The sequence below is a fragment of the Rattus norvegicus genome, chromosome 11, assembly GCF_036323735.1.
Source record: "Rattus norvegicus strain BN/NHsdMcwi chromosome 11, GRCr8, whole genome shotgun sequence".
In the NCBI taxonomy this organism is placed as follows: Eukaryota; Metazoa; Chordata; class Mammalia; order Rodentia; family Muridae; genus Rattus; species Rattus norvegicus.
The window spans coordinates 38,128,452-38,148,771 of NC_086029.1; the positions used below are offsets into that span (position 1 = coordinate 38,128,452).

At 39.7% G+C, this 20,320-nt stretch overlaps 1 protein-coding gene across 4 annotated transcripts in view; it reads right to left on the minus strand.

The window, feature by feature from the left end:
* Cyyr1 (cysteine and tyrosine rich 1) overlaps positions 1-20,320 on the minus strand; it is a 106,389-nt gene that overhangs the window by 84,449 nt on the left and 1,620 nt on the right. For all 4 annotated transcript variants that reach the window (XR_010055961.1, NM_001013980.1, XM_063270601.1 and 1 more), the window contains 1 exon segment: positions 16,309-16,411. Coding sequence is in view for 3 of the 4 variants with exons in the window: in NM_001013980.1 (NP_001014002.1) it covers positions 16,309-16,411 (103 nt within the window). In the remaining variant the exon portion in view is untranslated.

Consider the following 20,320-nt stretch of genomic DNA (forward strand, 5'->3'; position numbering starts at 1 on the left):
TTGGTCATATTTATGTAGGAATAGAAACCCTGACTAAGACAGATGTCTATATGTGTAACTGAAATACTTGTATTATAGAATTCTACATGTTCATTATAACACAGAGAAATAGACATTTTTACTGAGGACACAAAAGAAGGCATAGATTCCATGGTTTACCAGTAACAGCTTAGTGGTTCATCTTCCCAGATCTTGGTTGGACACAGTTGGGGAACCACCCATATTAGACATAATTCTATGCTTTTTCATAAAAATATGTCATAGGTGATGGAACCCAATGAAGTACACACCCACTCCATCACAGTCATAGAGTAAGGTACTGCTTTGTTTAGACTTTAATTTTTTTTTCTATTTTTTCTTTTATTGTTTTTTTTAACTACATTTTAAATGTTATCCCCTTTCCTGGTTTCTCCTCCAGAAACCTGCTATCCCATCCCTACCCCTGCTTCTATGAGGGTGCTCCCTCATCCAACCACCCACACACCCACTCCCTCCCACCTCTTTGCCTTGACATTTCCCTACACTGGGGCATCAAGCCTTGACAGGACCAAGGGCCTTTCCTCCCACTGATGCCTGACAAGACCATCCTCTGCTGGAGCCATAGATCCATCTCTGTGTTCTCTTGGGATGGTGATTTAGTCTCTGGGAGCTCTGGGCGGTCTGGTTGATGGATGTTGTTCTTGAGTCCTAAATCCTCCATTGAGGACCCTGTTCTCAGTTCAATGATTGGCTGCAAGCATCTGCCTCTGTATTTGTCAAGTTCTGGCAAAGCCTCTCAGGAGACAGCTATATCAGGCTCCTGTTAGCATGCATTTCTTGCCATCCACAATATTGTCTGGGTTTGGTGTCTCTATATGGGATGGATCCTCCAGGTAGGGCAGTCTCTGTATGGCCTTTCCTTCAGTCTCTGCTCCAAGTAGGGCAGTCTCTGTTGTCTCCATATTTCCTCCTGTGAGTATTTTGTTCCCTCTTCTAAGAGAAGAACTGAAGTATCTTTCTTCTTCTTGAGCTTCACGTGGTGGTTTGTGAATTGTATCTTGGGCAGTCTGAGCTTTTGGGCTAATATCCACTTATTATGGAGTGCATACCATGCATGTTCTTTTGTGATTAGGTTACCTCACTTAGGATATTTTCAGGTTTCATCCATTTGCCTAAGAATTTTATGAATCGTGATGTCCTCTCAAGATGCAACTGAGAGTTAGAGAAGTAAATGGGAGAGGTTCTTGGTCCTGTGAAGGCTTGATGCCCCAGCGTAGGGAAATGCTAGGGTGGTTAGGTGTGAGTAGATGGGTGGGTAGGGGAGTACTCTCACAGAAGCAGGGATGGAATGGGGGGTGGCAGAGGGAAAATCAGGAAGGGGGATAACACTTAAACTGTAAATAAATAAAATAACCAATTTAAAAAAACAAAAGAAGTAAATGGATTTGCCCATTTAACAGATATAGAGCCAGGAGGGGTCCTGGCTTTATTGGTCTCCAAAGCTTTCTCTTTCTTTGGATCTTACAAGTGAAGATTTGTTTATTCAAGCCTGCAAATGTCTTCTAAGTGGATAGCATTTTGTCACACTCTAAACTGGCAAGGGACTGGGCGTCACACACAGTGAAAGAAAGAGATCTACAAAACGGATATAAGCTGTAGTGTCCTCTTAGGAGTTTAGAACCAAGTAGCATGGACCAGTTTAGAACCAGTGACATGGACACAAATGTGCAAACAGAGGGGAGAAATGCTTGAAGAATTGAGAGAATAAATTGCTTGAAAAACTCAGAGAAAGGGATCGAATGGTTATTTATTGGCTGGATGGACAGAAAATTATTAGGAATGAGAAAGAATTGATATGTGTATCCCTTGATTTAAATTCATTGTGCAGCTTGACGGTTCTCCATTTTATGGTTATTTATCATAACAGCAGAAGTAAATTATTGTGATAGATAACTTAGATAGTTTACTCATTTCGAACACGGGTAATTTAGGTCTTTCCCAGTGTTCCTAGGAGCTTGTCAATGCTATTGATATTTCCCGAGGATAAGCTTTTGGCTTCATTACTTTACCTAACATTCTTTTGTTCTCCTGCTCATTGATTTTTGCTTTGAGTGTATTTTCTTTGTTTTTCCCTGGCTTCGAAAGATGGAAGCCGATTATTGATCCAAAGAATTCTTTTCCTAATATAACCTTTAATGCTGTATATTACTTTTCACACATTACAAACATGGTTCCTTATTTCTTAATTTCAGTTTAAAGCCTATTTTTTTTTTTGCAGTGGCCTTATGATTGCTTCATGAGTCACGTGTTTTCATAAGTAGGATGATTTTCAAGTATTTCCTTCATCAAGTTGCTCTTACCTTTCTGTTTCCTGATTTCTAGCCTAATTATGCTGATGAAAGATTATGTACTTCATTCTTTTCAATTTTAAGCTTGTTTGTGACCAAGGATGTGGTCTTTATTAACACATGATTAATGAAAGTGTTTGTGAACAACAGATACAGGCTTCTGTTGGTGGGACGTTCTGTGCATTAGTTTGCAGCGTAGGTCCAGTCTTCTACATCTTTGCTGGTTTTTCTCTCTAGTAACTCTGTGTTTCGAGAAGGGGATCCACACTAAGAATGGACTTGTCTTCTCTGCATCCCTGTTCTTCTGGTTTCTGTTTCGTGAATGTTTGTTCTTTATTCTTAACTGCATGTGCACTTAGGGTAGCCATGTATTTTTGACTCATGGACCACTGAACCCTGGAATATTCTACTTTATCTTTGATAATATCCTTTGCTCTGAACTTTTTGCTTAAATTAGTGCAGCCACACCACTTTCTTTTCGTAACTGATTCCATGGTGTACCCTTCAAAATCCAAATTGATTTTTAATGAATTTAAATCCTGATATTTCGGAGGAGTTTCGAATAGATAGTGTAGATTTGAGCTACCTTTCGCATTTTAAGTAGCCAATTTTTGTCTTTTATTTGGTATATTTAGACTGTTAGTATGATTATTGGTAATTTTTGATTGATACTTAAAGTTTTTAAATTCTCATTGTCCCTTCCGTCTGTTTCTTCATTCCTTTTATTATGTTTCTTGCCTTTGTGATTGGTTAAATCAATGTTTAATATTTACTTCCCTTCAGTGCTGTGAAAATATAGCTCAGCAAAGTAACTTTAGAGTTTTACTTTGGCTCATGGCATGAGGGTGTAGCCATCATAATGAAAACAGTTCATGGTGTCATGGTGCAGCCCGTCATGATGGGGAAAGCATGGGGGCAGGTGGGAAATGAAGTGAACCTTTGTGCTGCATTGCAGAAGAGGAAAATCTCATTCCTTAACTCCTTTACTTTAGCTCAGTCCAGGACCCCTCCCCTAAGAATAAAGCTGTCCAAATTCAGATCTCTCATCTCAGCAATACCTCTCTGGAAGCAGACATACTCAGAGGTGTACTGCTACATGATTTTAAATCAAGTTGACAGTGATACTTGGCCATCATCATTAGCATTCCATTTTAACTATGGACTGTGAATTTTAATACATCACGCTATAGATCAACAAATCTGTTGCCTCTTCTGGATGCTAAAGGGGTTGATAAAAGGCAGACTTATCTTTACTTTGAATGAATTTGGTATCACTTTCACAGGGTAGCAACACTGTCACAGGATACTTTGTCATCTCAACTCTCCTGCTTTGCTCTTAGCTGCATTAGATATTGTGCCTATGATGTAACAATGCCCATTGTTAGTGCATTATAGCACATGATGCTTTCTTAGTGACTATCAGCTGCATTTTAAAGACTAGGAGGAGGCAAAAGACAGACTAATACCAGCCCTGACCAGATTTTCTTAATCTCATTTGCTTTCCCATATTCCAATTTTCTTTCTGGCACCATCTGCTTTATGGCTTATCTTCTTTTAGTAATCCATTTAGGTCAGATCTGCTGGCCTAATGCTGTCACAGTTTTTCTTAATAATGCATTCTTACCTTTTCTTAATCTCAACATGGCTGTCTTTGCTGAGGAATAATTTTTACTGAATATAGAAATGTAGATTTCTACTTCTCCAGCACTTAAAAAAATCACGTTTCTGTCTTTTGTATTTCTGATGAAAAAAAAAGAAGTTTCCAAACTGTGGTTCCCCTATAGTAGTATAGTAATGTCCTTTCAAAATATTTTCTTTTTTTTCTTATTTATTTATTTATTTATTTATTTATTTATTTATTTATTTATTTATTTATTGGTTATGATTTGCCTGGGTGTGAATTTATTTGGGTTCTTCCAATTTGAAATTGACAGAGATTTTTTGGATCAGTAGATTCTTTAATCAAACTGGACATTTCTTCATTATCTCCCCCTCTTCCCACTTTATTTACGATTCTCCAGTAGGTAATCCTGACATCCCTGCCATCTTTTGATTGTCTTCTCCCTTGTGTTAAGACCTTTTTTTAAATCTTCTGTGTGCTGGGTAAGGATGCATTGTACCTTGGACTTTCTTAAGTCCTTGTCATAAGACAGAATTCTGTCAGGGAAAAGAATCGTTTAGATTTAGTTGAGAACATACAGCCAACCTCTATGAGTGGCAGTTGTTAGAGCAATTTCCTCCAAATTGGGACACTCTGTGCTGCATGGAGTCTCTTTAAGACTCAGGACATTCTGAGCCTCCTTAAAAATCAGGAAGTAAACAGCTCAGAGTTTTCAGGAAATTCCTGAAACTGACAGGTTGCACTAGGCACTCTCCTTCTCCCTTATGAACCATCACCGTGCATGCTTGTTATCTAGTAAAGGCTTTCTGTTTCTACGTTTGAGTTGATTTTTCTCCTATAAGCAAGCCCCCCCCCAAGTCCTGTAAGTCACCCTAATAAACTCATTGGCTCACTAAGTTTGACTTAGGTCGTATCTTTATTTTGGTTTGTTGCTAACACACTGTCTGGGGTGAGTAGACATTTGTTCAGGAATTCATACATCATTATAAAAGCCTCTTCTTGAGTTTCTTTATCCTTTATCATTTCCATAGTATTTCTGTAAGATAACCCCTTTTGGATCTCTTGCCAAAAGATGAGCTTTATTTTTCCAACTTTTTAAACATATCCATATATAATGGGCTCATATATATTGAGGGAGGAAGAAAGGGAGGAAGGGAGGGAGGGAGGGAGATGGGGGAGGTGGTAGTGTGAGCACATGAATGAGAATGGAGGAGAGAGTGTTCTATGAAGATTGGAAGACGCATCCTACTCTCCTGGTCCTACATTGTTCTCATTAGAAAGTCAGGTCTGCCCTGAAATTGTCCTAGTTCTGGGTCCTGCTGGGTCTTATTGTTGGTTGTGTCTCTTGCTGCTGCTGCTTCCCTGTTCAAGGGATCACCCCAGATGTTGGGTACAAGACTTTGCTTGCCCAGCCAAAGCTAGAGGCCTCCTCCTCCTCCTCCTCCAGCTCTGAATGATACTGAGGTCCACCTAATACCTGGGCAATGTTTGGTCTACTGTGGATTTAATAGTGGAAGAAACCTGGCAAAGGCCTTAATTAGTTAGGCAGAACTCTGAATTTGGCTTCAATCTGCCAGGTATCCATAGCCTGAAGTAGCTGCTGTACTCACCCTGTCCAGGTTTGAGAGCTGCATTCAGTGATATCATGAGGGAAGGACGTGCTTTTTCCATCTTCCTCAGAATCAGAACCAAGCCTTCCACTTAAAAAGTAAGAACCAAAAACTATCATAAACACAGCACGTACTTCATGCCATGTATAATAAGTTGACTATATGAAGCCAAAAGCTGAATGGAAAGAAATTGTTCTAGACATGATAGACCTCAGTCCTTGGAATAATCAGTGGCTTGATTCGCCATACAATCTGTATTTTGTTTGTTACTATGGGAAATGCTTTCTGTCTGTCTACTGTGGCTGTACATTATAGACAATATCTTCAAGGCAAACTGTTGTTTTTTTACAGCCCTGTAAGTTTTATAAGCACTGACTTTATTGAGAGAGCTGCTAGTTAGCATAATGTTTGAAAAGCCCAATCAGGACAATTCTAAACGGCCGCATGCGAAGGCACACTCATATCTGTGGATCATTGTGACCACACTGCTGAAATGCACAGCCGTCAGGACACTGCCGTGCACATTAATTATTCATGTACCAGTAGAGATGAGCCAGACACGTTCAAAATAGATGCCAGAAAGCTTGTGAATTAAATTTCAAGAGGGGAATTAACTAGAATTCTATAATGAATCTGTTTGTGAAGCAAATCATTACCTCTTGGCTTTTGTTATTATGTGTGCTATTTCTTTCCCGTAAATAAGAGTTATGTAACTTTATTCAGACCTGTCCCTGTTTCTGAGACCCTGTTCTAACTCCCTGGTCAGCAGCCTATGGTAACATGGCAGACGTGTAAACCTAAGGGTGCATGCCTTTAGGGGCTGTGATATATTGGCAATCTCTGTGCAGAGGGATACAGCATTCATTGAGCTGCCTTTCAGAAGGCAAACTGTAATTACATCTGATGGAGAGGGTGGACTGCTTCCCTGAGGCTGAGGGTGCTCCCTGGGGCTGAGATGCTCCTGGGTCAGCAGGTGGCTGTAGCAGATGTTAGTCTTCTGTTGGCACCAAAGATATCAAGGGAAAGCCCCTCAGCAGGAGAGGCCCCGTGCAGGGCCTCAAACCATCTTGGCGAAGACCCTCTGCTCTACACTTGTTCTCCTCTCTATCGTAGTCCAGATATTTTCCAAGTCTGATATGTTTACTAATAAGAACAATGCATAAATCCTTGCTCAATGCTTCAATGTATAAATATGTCACCCAAGCCCCTTTAGGACCCAGAAGCAACTTTTCCCTTTATTGCCCTTTGAACTATTTTCAAAGGAAGTTAATGTGGTTAAGAAGGTCAAGAGAATTCCAAAGGCAACCTTTTCTGCATCTAAACATTCATGATCTCCCCTCTATAACTTCTCTTTATTATAACTAATATAAAGTTTCAGAAGCTCCCAAAAATGTCTTGTTATCTAGTAAAAGGTGAAGTGTAAGAGTGGATATTTTTTGATATTACAATCCTAAAGTAGAAGGTTTAGATACAAAGAATGTGCTTACATTAATTCTTATCACTGGCTGTAACTAAGCTGCAAATCAGCCTAGGCACCCATTGATGAATAGACGGGAGGACTAATGAATGAATGGCTAACGATTAAGTATCACTCACAGACCACTATTCAACTATTAAAACATGGCAGATTACTGTCATTTGTGCAGGCGTGGCTGGAACTAGGAAGCATGCATTAAGCAAAATGAACCAGAAACATAGTACCACATTTCTATGTAGAAGCTACAACAAGAAAAATCATCTTTCATATAGATTAACAATTACATGGGTTGGGAAGTGGGAGGGAGATGGGTAAATGTAGGTTGGATTTGACCATCACATGCCTTCTGCATATGTCAATCACTGGGCTCCATCAACTTTTGGAACTCATATAGTTTTATCAAAAGTAAATTCAGAAAAAGTTTAAAAAATGTGTAAACTCCAGAATTTTTCTGTCTGTAATATTGTAGAAGCTGCTATTGCATTATTTTTGATGTCTATGGAGGAAGAATGCCTTTTTTTTTTAACATTTTAGAGCTGGCTGTCTGCAACCCCAGGTAGTCACTGGTTTTGCAAAACATAGCATAGAGAAATACTGACCGGCTGACCGCTGGCCAGCATGAATGTGTACAGAAGTACAGTGGAAGGAATTTGATGTTTTCTGTATCTTTGTGTGATGTGCACAGTGGTAGGAGGCATTTCTCTCGCTACAGGTAAGGTCTACTTCCTTCTGCGCCCTTTCATTACAATGCTATGGAAACCACAATTTCTGTTTGTCTTGAGTCACAAAGATTCTGTGAGTTAAATAGCCCAGACATACACCCGTGGCACCTCGGATGGAATCCTATTAGACTTTATGAGGTTATCCTCGCCTGCAGAAATTCATTAGTTATGAAGTGGGTTCTACCTAACATTCTGCAGTTGGGAGACAGCTGGGAGGCCCTGTGTTCTGGGCTACAGCTGTCTGCCAGAATTCTTCAGACACAATGGGGTAAAGGAAAAATCACTCAGTGTAAGGAATTTTCCCCTCTTCAATAAAATATTTTATCTCCCCAAATTATGGAGGTGAATAGAGATGCATAGGAGACCCATTGCTGTAACAGTCTGTGGCTGGTGGATCACTTTGCTTCATTGACGGAGGAAACAAAGTAAATCATCATAATCAAATCAGCGTTTCATCTCTCGTCCCCCTCATCTAATTCTAGTTTATCATAAACAGTGTGATCAGGATGTGATGACTGACTATCATACCCTTTACTGGGACGGTGCCTAATTTGTATTCCATGGAAAGATAGTCTCGGAAGCCAATAACATATTCAAGTTGTGATTTGAGTTTCCTAAATAAATATTTATCCAGATGTTGCATATCAATAATTTAGCACCCACAAACTCTCAAGGTGTTCGTGCTTCAATGGCGGATTGCTGCTCATTAAAATGGTATGTTATTGACCCTATAGAACCAAGAGCTTTCATGATGGGTGAGAAGACTGGCTTCTTACCCTGGCAGGCCTGGAGTACAGAAGGGCAAGCGACCTTGGAAACCAATGAATAACAATAGGTTAGAAAAGGAGCAGTGTAATATTAGCAGAGAGGAAAGTTTTTAATAGAGACATTGGGGATAAAAAAGGGAAGCAGGGTGCACCCCAAGTAGAATGTTAAGGTTCTTCTAATTTCAAGGAATGCCAGGGACCCTTTACACTTACTCCATCTTGAGATCATCAAGGAAAGTTGAATGCCCATATCCTACAGAACACTCAAGTTCACCTGAACTGACATTAAGTGAGGCTTGTATACTTAGATTTATCTAGAGTTAGCTAAAATTAGCTTAGACAAGCATCCTCTTAGAAAAAGCAAGGACTGACTATCTCACACGGAGGGGGCTGGGCACTTGGAAGATATAGTGGAATGTGAGAGCACAATTGGATTTGGAATAGCTGCAAAGTCCACGTGTTAAACACTTGTTGGATGGTTTGATGCTATTGGATATGTGAGTTTTCAGACAGAGGATTCAGTAGAAGGAAGCTGGGGGTGTGATCTTGAACCTCTTCTGTCTCCCTCCTTTCTTTCTGGGTACCATGAAGCAACAGGCCTTCTATCTACACATCTCATTAATAATATATTGGGCTGCATCATGCTCAAAGCAACAAAATAGAAAGTAACCAACTTGATTGGAAACCTCCTTAATTACAGATTATAATGAACCTTTTCTTTTACTAAAGTTGCACGAATCCAGGATTTTGCTACAGGAATGAACATGACTGACACATAAGACCTAAGAAACACTGTGACACGGTACCTTGTACAGCATCAGATGCCTCTTTCTGCTGTGATCCTGGGGTGACCAGGTATTGTGCTTACTAGGAAATTTCTAAGTCCTATAGTCTTTTGATTTATCCATGATCCAATAACACATAAGTTATTTTCTAATAAGTATATTTTCATGTTTGAATTTATTATTACTATTACCATTATTATTGGTGGTGGTAATGGTGTGTGTGTGACTGTGTGATGTGTGTGACGTGTGGCCTGTGACATGTGTAGTGTGTGTGTGTGTGTGTGTGTGTGTGTGTGTGTACAGCCATGTGTGTGCCCTATAATAGGACATGTGTAGATCAAAGAACTCTAAGGAGGAAGTTCTGTGGGTTCTGGGGTTCAAACTCAGGTTGCCAGTGTTACTCAGCCAACACATTTAACCACTGAGACATCTCACAGGCAGTATTTTTCCTTCAAAGAAGAATGTCACTGTTTCCCTGGCTAGCCTTGAACTCACGCTCATTCTGCCTCAAGCCTCTGAGTAACTGGGATCACAGAGGTATGATAAATGTTCATATCTATCATGGCTATAGGAAAAGTCTGTTCTCCTTGCTTTTTTTTTGCAGCCATTTTCAGTTTTCTAAGATCTTTATTACACAAACCTTAGGCACAGTCTTCCAAATTCAGTAAAAAGCAACTTTGAGGATTTTGACTGAAATGGCATGGAACTGACAGATAGTCCTGGAAAAACTGACATCACTACGCTATCATGCTGGCCTCTCTTACCTCCTCATTATGGAATGGTCTGAATAGGAAGTGTCTTCATAGGTACATGTGATAGAGCCTAGGTGTCCAGTGCATGGTGCTGCTTTAGGGAATCAGGTCCCTGCGGCTATATTATCCTAGACTACTTCCTGTCTCCTCTCTGCTTCCTGCCAGCAAGCAATGAGGAAAGTCCTTTGCCATACACTACCTCTTGCTGGTGAGAATTTGCCCAAGCATAGAGGGTCACACAATCAGGTGTTTTTGTCACAGTGACACAAACATAGTGAATTTTTATGTTTCCGCTGCTCTGTAAATATCAGGTATATAAGGAGTTGCTTACTCTTTACATCAAGTCTTTTATTGGGAGTGGGGGTAATGATGGGTATGGAAGCCAGGAATTTCTGCATACAAGGCAAGTACTATACTGTTGAGTCATAACTCATCTCTCGTATGGCCCTTAGGTGGTTTGGGTGTTTGTTTGCACATGCATTAGGATTCCTAGTATGTGTAGCTAGCTTAGAGTTGTCCACTAATTTTGTTACATGGATTGTATACATTGTCTATTTGGTGAAATTTTGTTAGTTTAAAAACTCTGTATTAATGATCACAATATTTATAAATGACAATAATTTAGTTTCCACCTTTCCAATTATTTTACCTTCTTTATACTGCCTTATGGGACAGGCTGGTTGAGATTTTCAGTACAATACTGAGTGGCCACAGTGACAGACAGGCTTGTCTACCACTGGCTTTAAAGGAAGGCACCTACGTAGCACAAAGTGTGGGAATTGATGCAAACTGATTTGACTTTATGAAAATAATCTATTAACTTAAAATTTCCCCTCTATCCGTAATTTTCTAAATGTTTGAACAGCGTGGAACATATTTTATCAATTCCTTTTACTTTCAAGATTTATTTATTTATAGCAGTGTCTCCTGAAGCTAGGGCTGTTCTGAACTCTTTATAGTTAAAGATGACTTCGAACTCCTGATCCCTCTGCCTCCACCTTCCAAAGGCTGGCGTTTTGGGCGTGTACTACCACACTTGGTTTAGGCAGTGCTGGGGATCCAAGCTAGCACCTTGTGGATGTTAGGCAAGTTCCCTAACATCTGCACAACATGCCCAGCTCTTGAGTTAGATTTTAGAATAATTCCTCTTCAAGAAGCCTTCGGGGCAGGCTCAGGGCAGAGTGAAGCCTGGTCCTTTTCGGTTCTGCCAGGTTTTCAGCTCTACCAAGCACAGAGGGCCAAGCAATCTGCTCAGAGCTCTCTATTACCTGCTAGCTGCTAGGAGATACATGGGCAGGTCCATGTTTTATTGATGGCTTCATCCTGCGGAAGTCGATGTAGAGCGCTGAATAGCTGGAGTGCTTTTCTACAAATAATCTCTTGAGACTATGTCCTAGAAACTTCACCATTTTCTTTCTCAAAACAAATATTTATGTTCAATTCACTTCATTTATAAAGGCAATTGGAGAATAAATTTGACTGAAAAGCTTCGTTTATTAACACATTTATACTTGCTGTTAATAAAATATACCCTAATATATAATTACACCCTCTGAGAGAGACGCCTACCTTTTACTTTGATAAAACAGAAATGATTGTTATATTTTCAATGAAGCTCATCTTCATCTTAACATTGTCTTTTGTTTCTGCTGTTCATCATGGTGCTATTAATAAAACAAGTAAGACTTTCACTGTTAGCTTTTTTCCTCTTTTTCCTTTTTATCAACTCAAAACTAAAGTGAACTAGAAAATGCAAGTTTAACTGAGAAATTGCTTCCAATAGACTGGCCAATATTTTGTAGATTAATGGTTGACATGGAAAAGCCAAGCCCACCGGAAATGGTCCCAGTTCTAGACTAGTATTTCTGAGTTGTTTAAGAAATCTGGCCAAGCGAGCCATGGGGAGCAAAGCCATTCTTCTATGGTCCCTGTTTCAGTATCTGACTCCAGGCCCCTGTGTTTGCTTTCTTCTATGGTGGACTGTGTAAGCCAGTTTCTTCCTCCCAGAAGGTGCTTCTGGTTGTGTAGTTTATCACAGTAATGGAGAAACGACTAGAACATTCGCAAACGTGGATTGGCCCAGCGTTTACTTTTTCCAGGTTTTTTTTTTCATCGCTGAAACTAAAATAATTTTCTTTCCATTTAAATGCTGTTCTTAACTGATGCAAAAAAAAAAAATCTCCTGAGTTTAATTAACACCCTCAGCTCCTTAATTACCGCAGGACCCCAAATGCCATTTCGAAATGTAAAACCTTTCTATTCTTTAACTTCGTTTCACCTTCAAGCATAGCATGGCTCTAAAATCACAGTAGTGATCTTTATTAGCTGTCTTTGCAAAACTGTGGGCAATTCGTCTTTCATATTTCACTGAAAAGCAAAGAAACCGAATCCCACCAGGATCTGCACCGCTGGTTCTTCCTCTCGATTGCTTCCTGTGGGCATGTTTTTCTGCTATTAGATGTGCCCGGATTAATCTTCGTTTTTAAAATGGTAGACTGGAAAAACAAAACCCTATTTTCGAGTTAGACAATTAAGTCCTACGTCGGACGGTCTGGCTCACACTGCCTCTCAGCCAGTCTGACTCTCAAATAAGGTGGAACAGTAATTCCTGATATGGCCGAGTGTCTTTATTTTCAGTACGGTTACGTTTTGTTTGTTGTTTGTTTGTTCCAGTGGATAACAATCTGTAGTGACTCTGTATCATCCTGGGCTCTTTCAGACTCTACCAGTTCTAAAGAATCCTCTACAAATGGCAGCTTCTTGCTGGATTCACTTCTGGGGAGTGTCGGTCAGGTTCTATCAACAACAGGGTTGCAAGCCTCTCTTTACACATCCCTCAGGGTGTCCCACCTTCTCTGTGAAAGAGTTGCTAAGCAATGGGTGTGACTCAATCTGGTGGGAAATTCCTTATTTCTCAAATTAACTCAAATTCTCACCTTTTTTTTATTTTTTTTTTTAGCATAGAGGTTTCTGGTTTCTAAGTTGAAGCCATTGCTCATATTACAAAAAAAAATCTCTTAAATATAGAACTAACCATCATGTCCTGTATCCTATCCAAAGTGCTCCACACACAATGCCCTGTGTCCTTTCTGATCCTCTAACTATGGAAAACTTGTAATCTCCCTTTGGGGGCGTCCCTCTTTCTAGGATCTTGGTGCTGCTTAAGGTTGTGTGTACCCTACATAAAGTCACATGTCTACTTTTTCCATGGGAAATGGAATTGTTTCATTTTAACTCAGAGACACACAGTCAGTAAGAGTCTATTAATACCAATCCACCTTTTATCCGAACCCACGTTTTTTGTATCTCCGAATCCAAATTTAATTTCCCTTCCGGCTACTTTGAACAAGGCGGGTTTTGCCAAAAGATCATTTCCTCGCTTCTATCTCTGGCTGTGTGTGCAGGAGTCTCTCTGTCTCGAAGGAATTTCCTTTCCTTCACTGTTCATTTGTGTAAACATGTACCCTTCCTTCAAGACTCTTATCTAATGCCACTCGTGAAGCCTTCTCTAAACATCTCATTGTAAACACACCTTTAAGTCTCTCTGTCTTTGTCCGTCTCTGTCTGTGTGTGTCTCTCTCTCAGACACACACACACACACACACACACACACACACACACACACACACACACACGTTAAGTTTTAAAACTAGCAGCACATCCCTCCTCAGCTTTAATTGCCACCGTGGTAGAGGAAGGCCCCATACTCCTCACTTAAGCATTTTATAGACATTACAGAATGGCCCAACTATCTTCTGAGTGCTCCCTCATTTTTTTAAGGTTCATTTTAAACTAAGTGTTGGCATTTTTATTTTGGAAACTAAGCCATGAGATAAAACCAATTTATAAAATTATTCAAGACTAAATTTTATTATCTCCATTGCATTTCTTTCTTCCTTTCTTTCTTTCTTTCTTTCTTTCTTTCTTTCTTTCTTTCTTTCTTTCTCTCTTTTTTGCTACTTTCCTGATAACAACCAAAAAAAACCTTTAAATTTCTGTTGAGATGATTCAAATTACTTAACAGAATGTGCCGAGAAGTTTGAGAAAGGAAGTATAGATTTTGAATTCCAAACTGGCAGTATTAGGAAACATGTGCATAACAGAACTCATGTGCTCATGTGATCATTCTCAGACCTGATCACCCCTCCCCCCATTGCACTTACTACAGTATAACAGAGGGGAAAAAAAAGGCTTGGGTGGAGTTGAAAACTCCTTTCAAATGTTAAACAATCACTGGAAATCCGGAAAATGTATCCTCCTCCATCCAGTGGGAAAAACACTTTAAAGTTTTTTTTTTCCTTAAGAATTGTTTAGCAAGAGCTTTGCTCAGAAGTTTCTATTTTTGACAGAAAGTTCAGTTTTAACTGCCTGAAATATAATGCCATCTGTGTTTACATTTCCCTTGCAAAACACAATTCCTTTTTCCCCTGTATGCACAAGTGCATGGTTCCAGTAACCCCGATTAATGTGTTGGAAAGGTGTAAATCTCTCTTTTGAATCTAAGCCACAGAAAGCATATTTTCAAATTAAAAATTTTAAGATATGCTAGTTAATAGTTAAGGCCACGATATTTACTTCCCACTGAGACAGGGTAGGAAGTTAATCAACTGGACACAATACATACTGAAATTTAATGAGCGCCACTAAATTTAGTGACATCCAGGGCACGGGACTAAAGAATTCCAGACTTGCTCATTCAGATCCATGACTGTTTCCACTCCCACATATACTCAAACAGTAGCACATGACATCAGAAAGCATTAACAATGTAAATTATTAATCAGAAGCTTTTAATTATCTCATATTCTGTGCAACTATCTACAATCATAAAAGTCATTATAGATTTTTTATATTCCTATAAAATTAATTCCTTGGCAATTAATTGCTTTGCCACTGATTCCTCCATAAGGGAAAATTTACTCAGTTTATATTTCATTGAATGGTTAATCTCCATTTCAAATTAATAAATCTTTCATTTCTAAAATTTCATCCTGGCATTTCTTTCTAACAGTCTTTAAGGGTATCCTAAACCAGATTTTGGAGGAATGAGGTCTAGAGTCAAACAGATCTGTATTTGTGGATTCTTGAAAGTTTTTGTTGTGATAGATTCCCCTTTTAGATTTCCCTTTAAAGCGACAGAGCATCTTGTGGCCAGGATCCTCAATGGACTTGTTTCTGGAGCAGCTGGACCAGGAGGCAGAAGTTGAGCTGAGCTTCCTGGGTTGGAAGAGTTTCCACTCATCCATGTGCATAGGGAGAAGGAAAGCAGAAGAGAGCCTGGTTGGACCTCTGTTCATAGCCAAGAGCCACAGCTCTGACTGAAGTGTGACCTTTTCCACCAGCTCTTGCTTTTCACTTCTCCAATCTATGGGCAGAGGAGCTGGGCGCTCACACTTACATGGATTTAGCAGAACTACAAAAATAATTTTCGAGGCTTTCAACCCGAAGGTGGGCAACCACCACCATTGTCCTTTGGTCAGAAGCAGCAATAAAGTACATTCTTAATCCAATACAGGGACCTACTTAACACAGTCTGCATTTCTGTGTGTGGGGTGTGATTATATATTACTCGTGCCTACCTTTACTTAGGTTCTAAATTTATTTCCAAGTTGTCCTATATGCGTTATATAAACAACTGAGATTTCATATTACTATTGTTTTCTTTATTTATAACTTCTCATTTTCCTGAATGACTGATGTATTAGACAATTTGGGGCCTGGTTGGTAAATACGCTGACCGTAATTTAACAACAAACGTCAGTTTGTACATCCCTCCGTACAGGAGACAAAAGGATATCATGAAAGAGTTTACCAATAATAAGACTACTTAACACATTACTATAATACATACAAAAACCAATGGAAACATCCTTTTAAAACTCCCTTCTAATGAAGGTGTTTTTTTAAAAATTTACAAGTAATATTATATCAAGTAATATTATATCAAGTAATGTTATATGCATGGTACTGATGACTGTTTAAATCTCTAGTAAAAATTTTAAATCAATAACCAATCTTTTGATGTGTGTGTGTGTGTGTGTGTGTGTGTGTGTGTGTGTTGTGTGTGTGTGTGCGTGCATGCATGTGTGATGAAATTTCATGCAGTTTCCAAACTGGATGAGAAATAATTACGTTACTCAGGCTGCCTTTAAACTCTTAGCAATCCCCTGCCCTCATAACTTAGTGCTTCTTAGAAGAGTGACCGAAGCAAAGGAAGATGAACACTGTCGAGCTGGACCCCACTCACGAGAGGATGCTCCCAATGTAGGCGTAGTAGGAGCAGCAGTGCGGTGTGCTTCCATTGCAGCAGTAGGCTCGGCAGTCTTTGCCACACTGAGCACGGCAATCCTCTACAAAAGTGCAAACGAGAGCGGTTGAGCTTGTGAAATCACAAGTCAAGGAAAAATTATTCTGTTCACGTCTGAATCAGCCAACCGGTTTTGAGCACGTAGGTGTTCATTTTCACACGCTAAATTCCAAAACCTAAGAGTCTAAACTGGCCCTTCTCCCCAGGCAGACTCTAAGCTGGTAGACATAAAGCCATTCTTCCTAAGGCTCCTGCTCGGAACATTATTACTGCAATTGCAAAGCCGGCTTTGGGTGAACCAGATTATGACGGAAGGAATGTATCAACTCATCAGTCGCTAAAGTTGCTAGTGGAGTTTTTATAATAACTTATATATAGCAAAATTTCCTGAGTTTTGGAGTATCGATTCTCTACGAAGTTCAACTAATGACAAATATTATTGACATGGGTAATGCCAACAGTGATCATTGAAAACTAATAGGTGTATTTGCAAGGGTAATTTAGTAATGCTTTTTCTTACGTTATTTATACCTCCATAATTAGACTTCCTAAACATACCATTACATAAATGAGTCTACATACTGTTGATCTACTAGGCTTGGACGTCAACAAGCTGGTTAGAGAAGATGTCTATATAAATAACTTGTGAATTGACGGTTTTCTTGATATCAGATTTTACAATCAATAATAAAATAGCACAGCGTGAAGCAGGAGATTTCCGATTAAAAGGACATGTTGGACCTAATATGACTATGTTGCTTTTCCCCTGTGTGCTTTTCAACAAGAGAATTTATACAAAAATATTTAATTAGAATCCCACTGACCTTAAACAACTCTTTGTCCAACTAATGATTTACTTTACAGTATACGGTTATCACTGAGCTCTAAGGAGCAGAATAAAATTATATTGCGTATGTTTCAGGTATACATTTTTAAAGCATTATAGTCCCACAGTTTACATTCTATACTCAAGAATTTCAAAATGAGCCACTTCAGCTCCTTAAAGTAATGTGGGTTGTACGCTATAAATTATATGAAGTTTTCATTCTATCAAAGCTAAAGAATTGAAACTACAAGGTATTATATTTATGGACACATGCTATTTTGTTGCTTTCTCTAAACAAGGAAAACTTAGGAAGCTTTTAAACCAGGTCTTCCTAAGACACCCTCCAAATAGAGCCGAGGCCGTCTGACTTTTTTAATTAATGTGGTTTTCGTGGAACAAGTGAGAAAGGTCATATTTTCTTACTCTTCCCCTTATTGCTGTATCACAGAAAAACAAAATGAACTTTAAAAGTTTCCACTTGACTGGAGAGGGAAATTATTTCTGTTACTCTACTTAAATCCACGGGAGGAACGCAATCAATCGTATGGCTCCGAGAAAGAAGCTAGAACACCAGCAACAGTATGTTCAGGAAAATACATCACTCTTTATCTGGTTGGAATAGCTCAGGCTGGACTGGCTACCTGAAAGCTGAAGATGACCTTTAACCCCAGACCTCTTGACTTTACCCTCTACACACTGGGATTCGAGTTCTATGCCGCCTTCTCCCAGCTAGGGCATCATAATTCTTTAGGCTTCCTATCCTATCGTGTTCTTAGTGAATTTCTCCAGCTTGATTTTGTTGTTGTTGTTCTTTGACTGATTGAGGTATTCAGACGAGTCAGCTCTCTGCAGAGCTTAGCAGGGACGTGCCACGGTTTTGTTCTTCATAGCAACCGAGATCATGAAGTAAAGACCCCATTACTCCTGGTGCTGACCAGGAGCCCTGACTTCCAATTAAGCTTCCCAGGAATTGAATGATTCAACTGCCCCATTGCACTCCTTACCATTACTTCTGACATGCGGACACAGTGTTATCAAAACACTGCAAGCCAGCTTTACAGGAAACCAAGCCCCAAGTTTTCTAGCCACGAAGCTAGATAATTCCTGAAGCAAGCATTCATGTCACACACAGTTCACTGTTTTTATGGTGGTTTCTAGCACTGTTGTCTGCTTCCCAGAATTAAACTATGGAAAAGGGTGAATTTGGTAGCTTGACGAGTGTCCTCACAATCACAGCTCTTCCTTCAGTCAGACCCAGGAACTAATAGTGCTCTCAGAGTCATTTTTCTCATATTAAGAGAGTAATATGGTGGAGATCGCAGTGCACACTGTACCAGGCCTGTTTCTCCTTTGTGAAAGAACGCAACAGTCTACTTGCCCTCAGCAAATAAAGAACAAAAAAAAAAATCACTCCTAATATCTAATTTAATATCCCAGAAAGTGAGTTCAAACTGTCTTCAAGGACTTTTCAATGAAAGATGTGATTTGGATGGTTTCCCCAGCACATCTGCCCACCACACCTTCAGGAATGTGTAGCACAGGAGAGCGCTATCTGGCTTGAATCCCTCGATTAGAAATGGCTTCTGCCAGCTATAGCTGAGGCTGAGAGGAAGGAAAAGGAGGGGTAGAAAGGCACAGGCTGAGGCCCGGAAGGAAAAACCTTGATAGGATCCTGTCTTTGTAGCCTGCAGTGGGACTTGTACAATAGTGTAAACACTTCATTTGTATCTTTTTCCAAAAGTTACTCAAAAAAATTAAAAAAAAAAACCAACGAATTAAGCACAGAAGAAATTATTACTTGCTTAACTTTGCTTAACCAAACAGAACAGGAATGTATTTCATTTGTTTTGTGTAATGTAACTAGGCCATGGGGTTTTAGGGGTTTTCTGTGTTGTGAAATCACTTATTAGAATTCACTTATTAGAGTGTTCAGACATTTAGCCACAACACATTGGTCTAGTTTTGTGTCTTAGTTCCAACTAAACTGAGCTCCCCACTGTGGGATTACCATGCAGCCTAGGTTAATACTATATCCTAATGTTTTCTTGGGCGAGGGCTTTCCTAGTCTCTAAACATCTTGTTCTTGCTTGCTTTCCTTCTTCAGATTTAGCAAGCTATAATCTGATTTTGAGTGAGCTCTTCTGTGGTCTAAGAAGAGACCCTCTGTGGCCTTCTTCTGGGCTCTTGCCTGCCTGTGAGGTTCTTTTGGTAAACCAAAGAGACTTACACTCGAAATACCAATATGGGCCCCTTCTTTGATAACACAGTACAAGATTGTACCTATCCCATGACACATGCTTTCCCACGTCAAACTGATCTATAAGCTCACCTTACCACCCACCGAAAGCTCAGAGCATGACCTCTGCTCTAGCATCAAATAAATGTGGCAACAGCCTCCGAAATAGGAGGTTTGGAAATTTTCACCACAGAACTCATCAGCTTAACAATTCTCACCCAAGCCAGCAAGCCACCCTAGTGCTGGCTTACAACTCTTTTTGTAGAGGATTAGATAGAAGCCAGAGAAAGTGAAAACTACCTATAAAACCACCTCATTAGCCGCTGCCCACTGATGAGTTTCCCTGAACACTGTAGGAGCTATGCATGTGGACCGGAGAGTGGGGAAAGGACAAGAGCAAGAGACAGAAAACAAAGAAGCTGAGGTCCTGAGCCAAGGCAACAGCATTCCTCCCAGCATCCTTTGCTTCTTGCTATGCTCTTGTGTTTGTGTTACGTTGACAAGCTGAAGAGCTGGGGAGAATCATCATCGTTTTTAAGAAACTAGGAGGGAGATGTTGATGTAAAATGACCAGGAGGACCATTGATACTTAGTGTCTCAGACAGAAACACTGTACACAATCTAAAGAGCAGAAAGGCTATAGTCCCTAGAACAGGAATTATCTTCAACAAGTAAGACGGACTCTTTCTGCTTTTCTCAATTTTTATATTTGAAAGTTGGCATTTCCCCTATACTATCTTTAATATGATAACTTCAAGAGCAATTTGCTTTCTAAAATATGCTTTCTTTTGAGACAGGGTCTCCTATTTGGGAGGGGGGTATCTTAAACTAACCATACAGCTGACTATCACCTGAACTTCTGACTTTCCTGCCTCTGCCTCCCCAGTGCT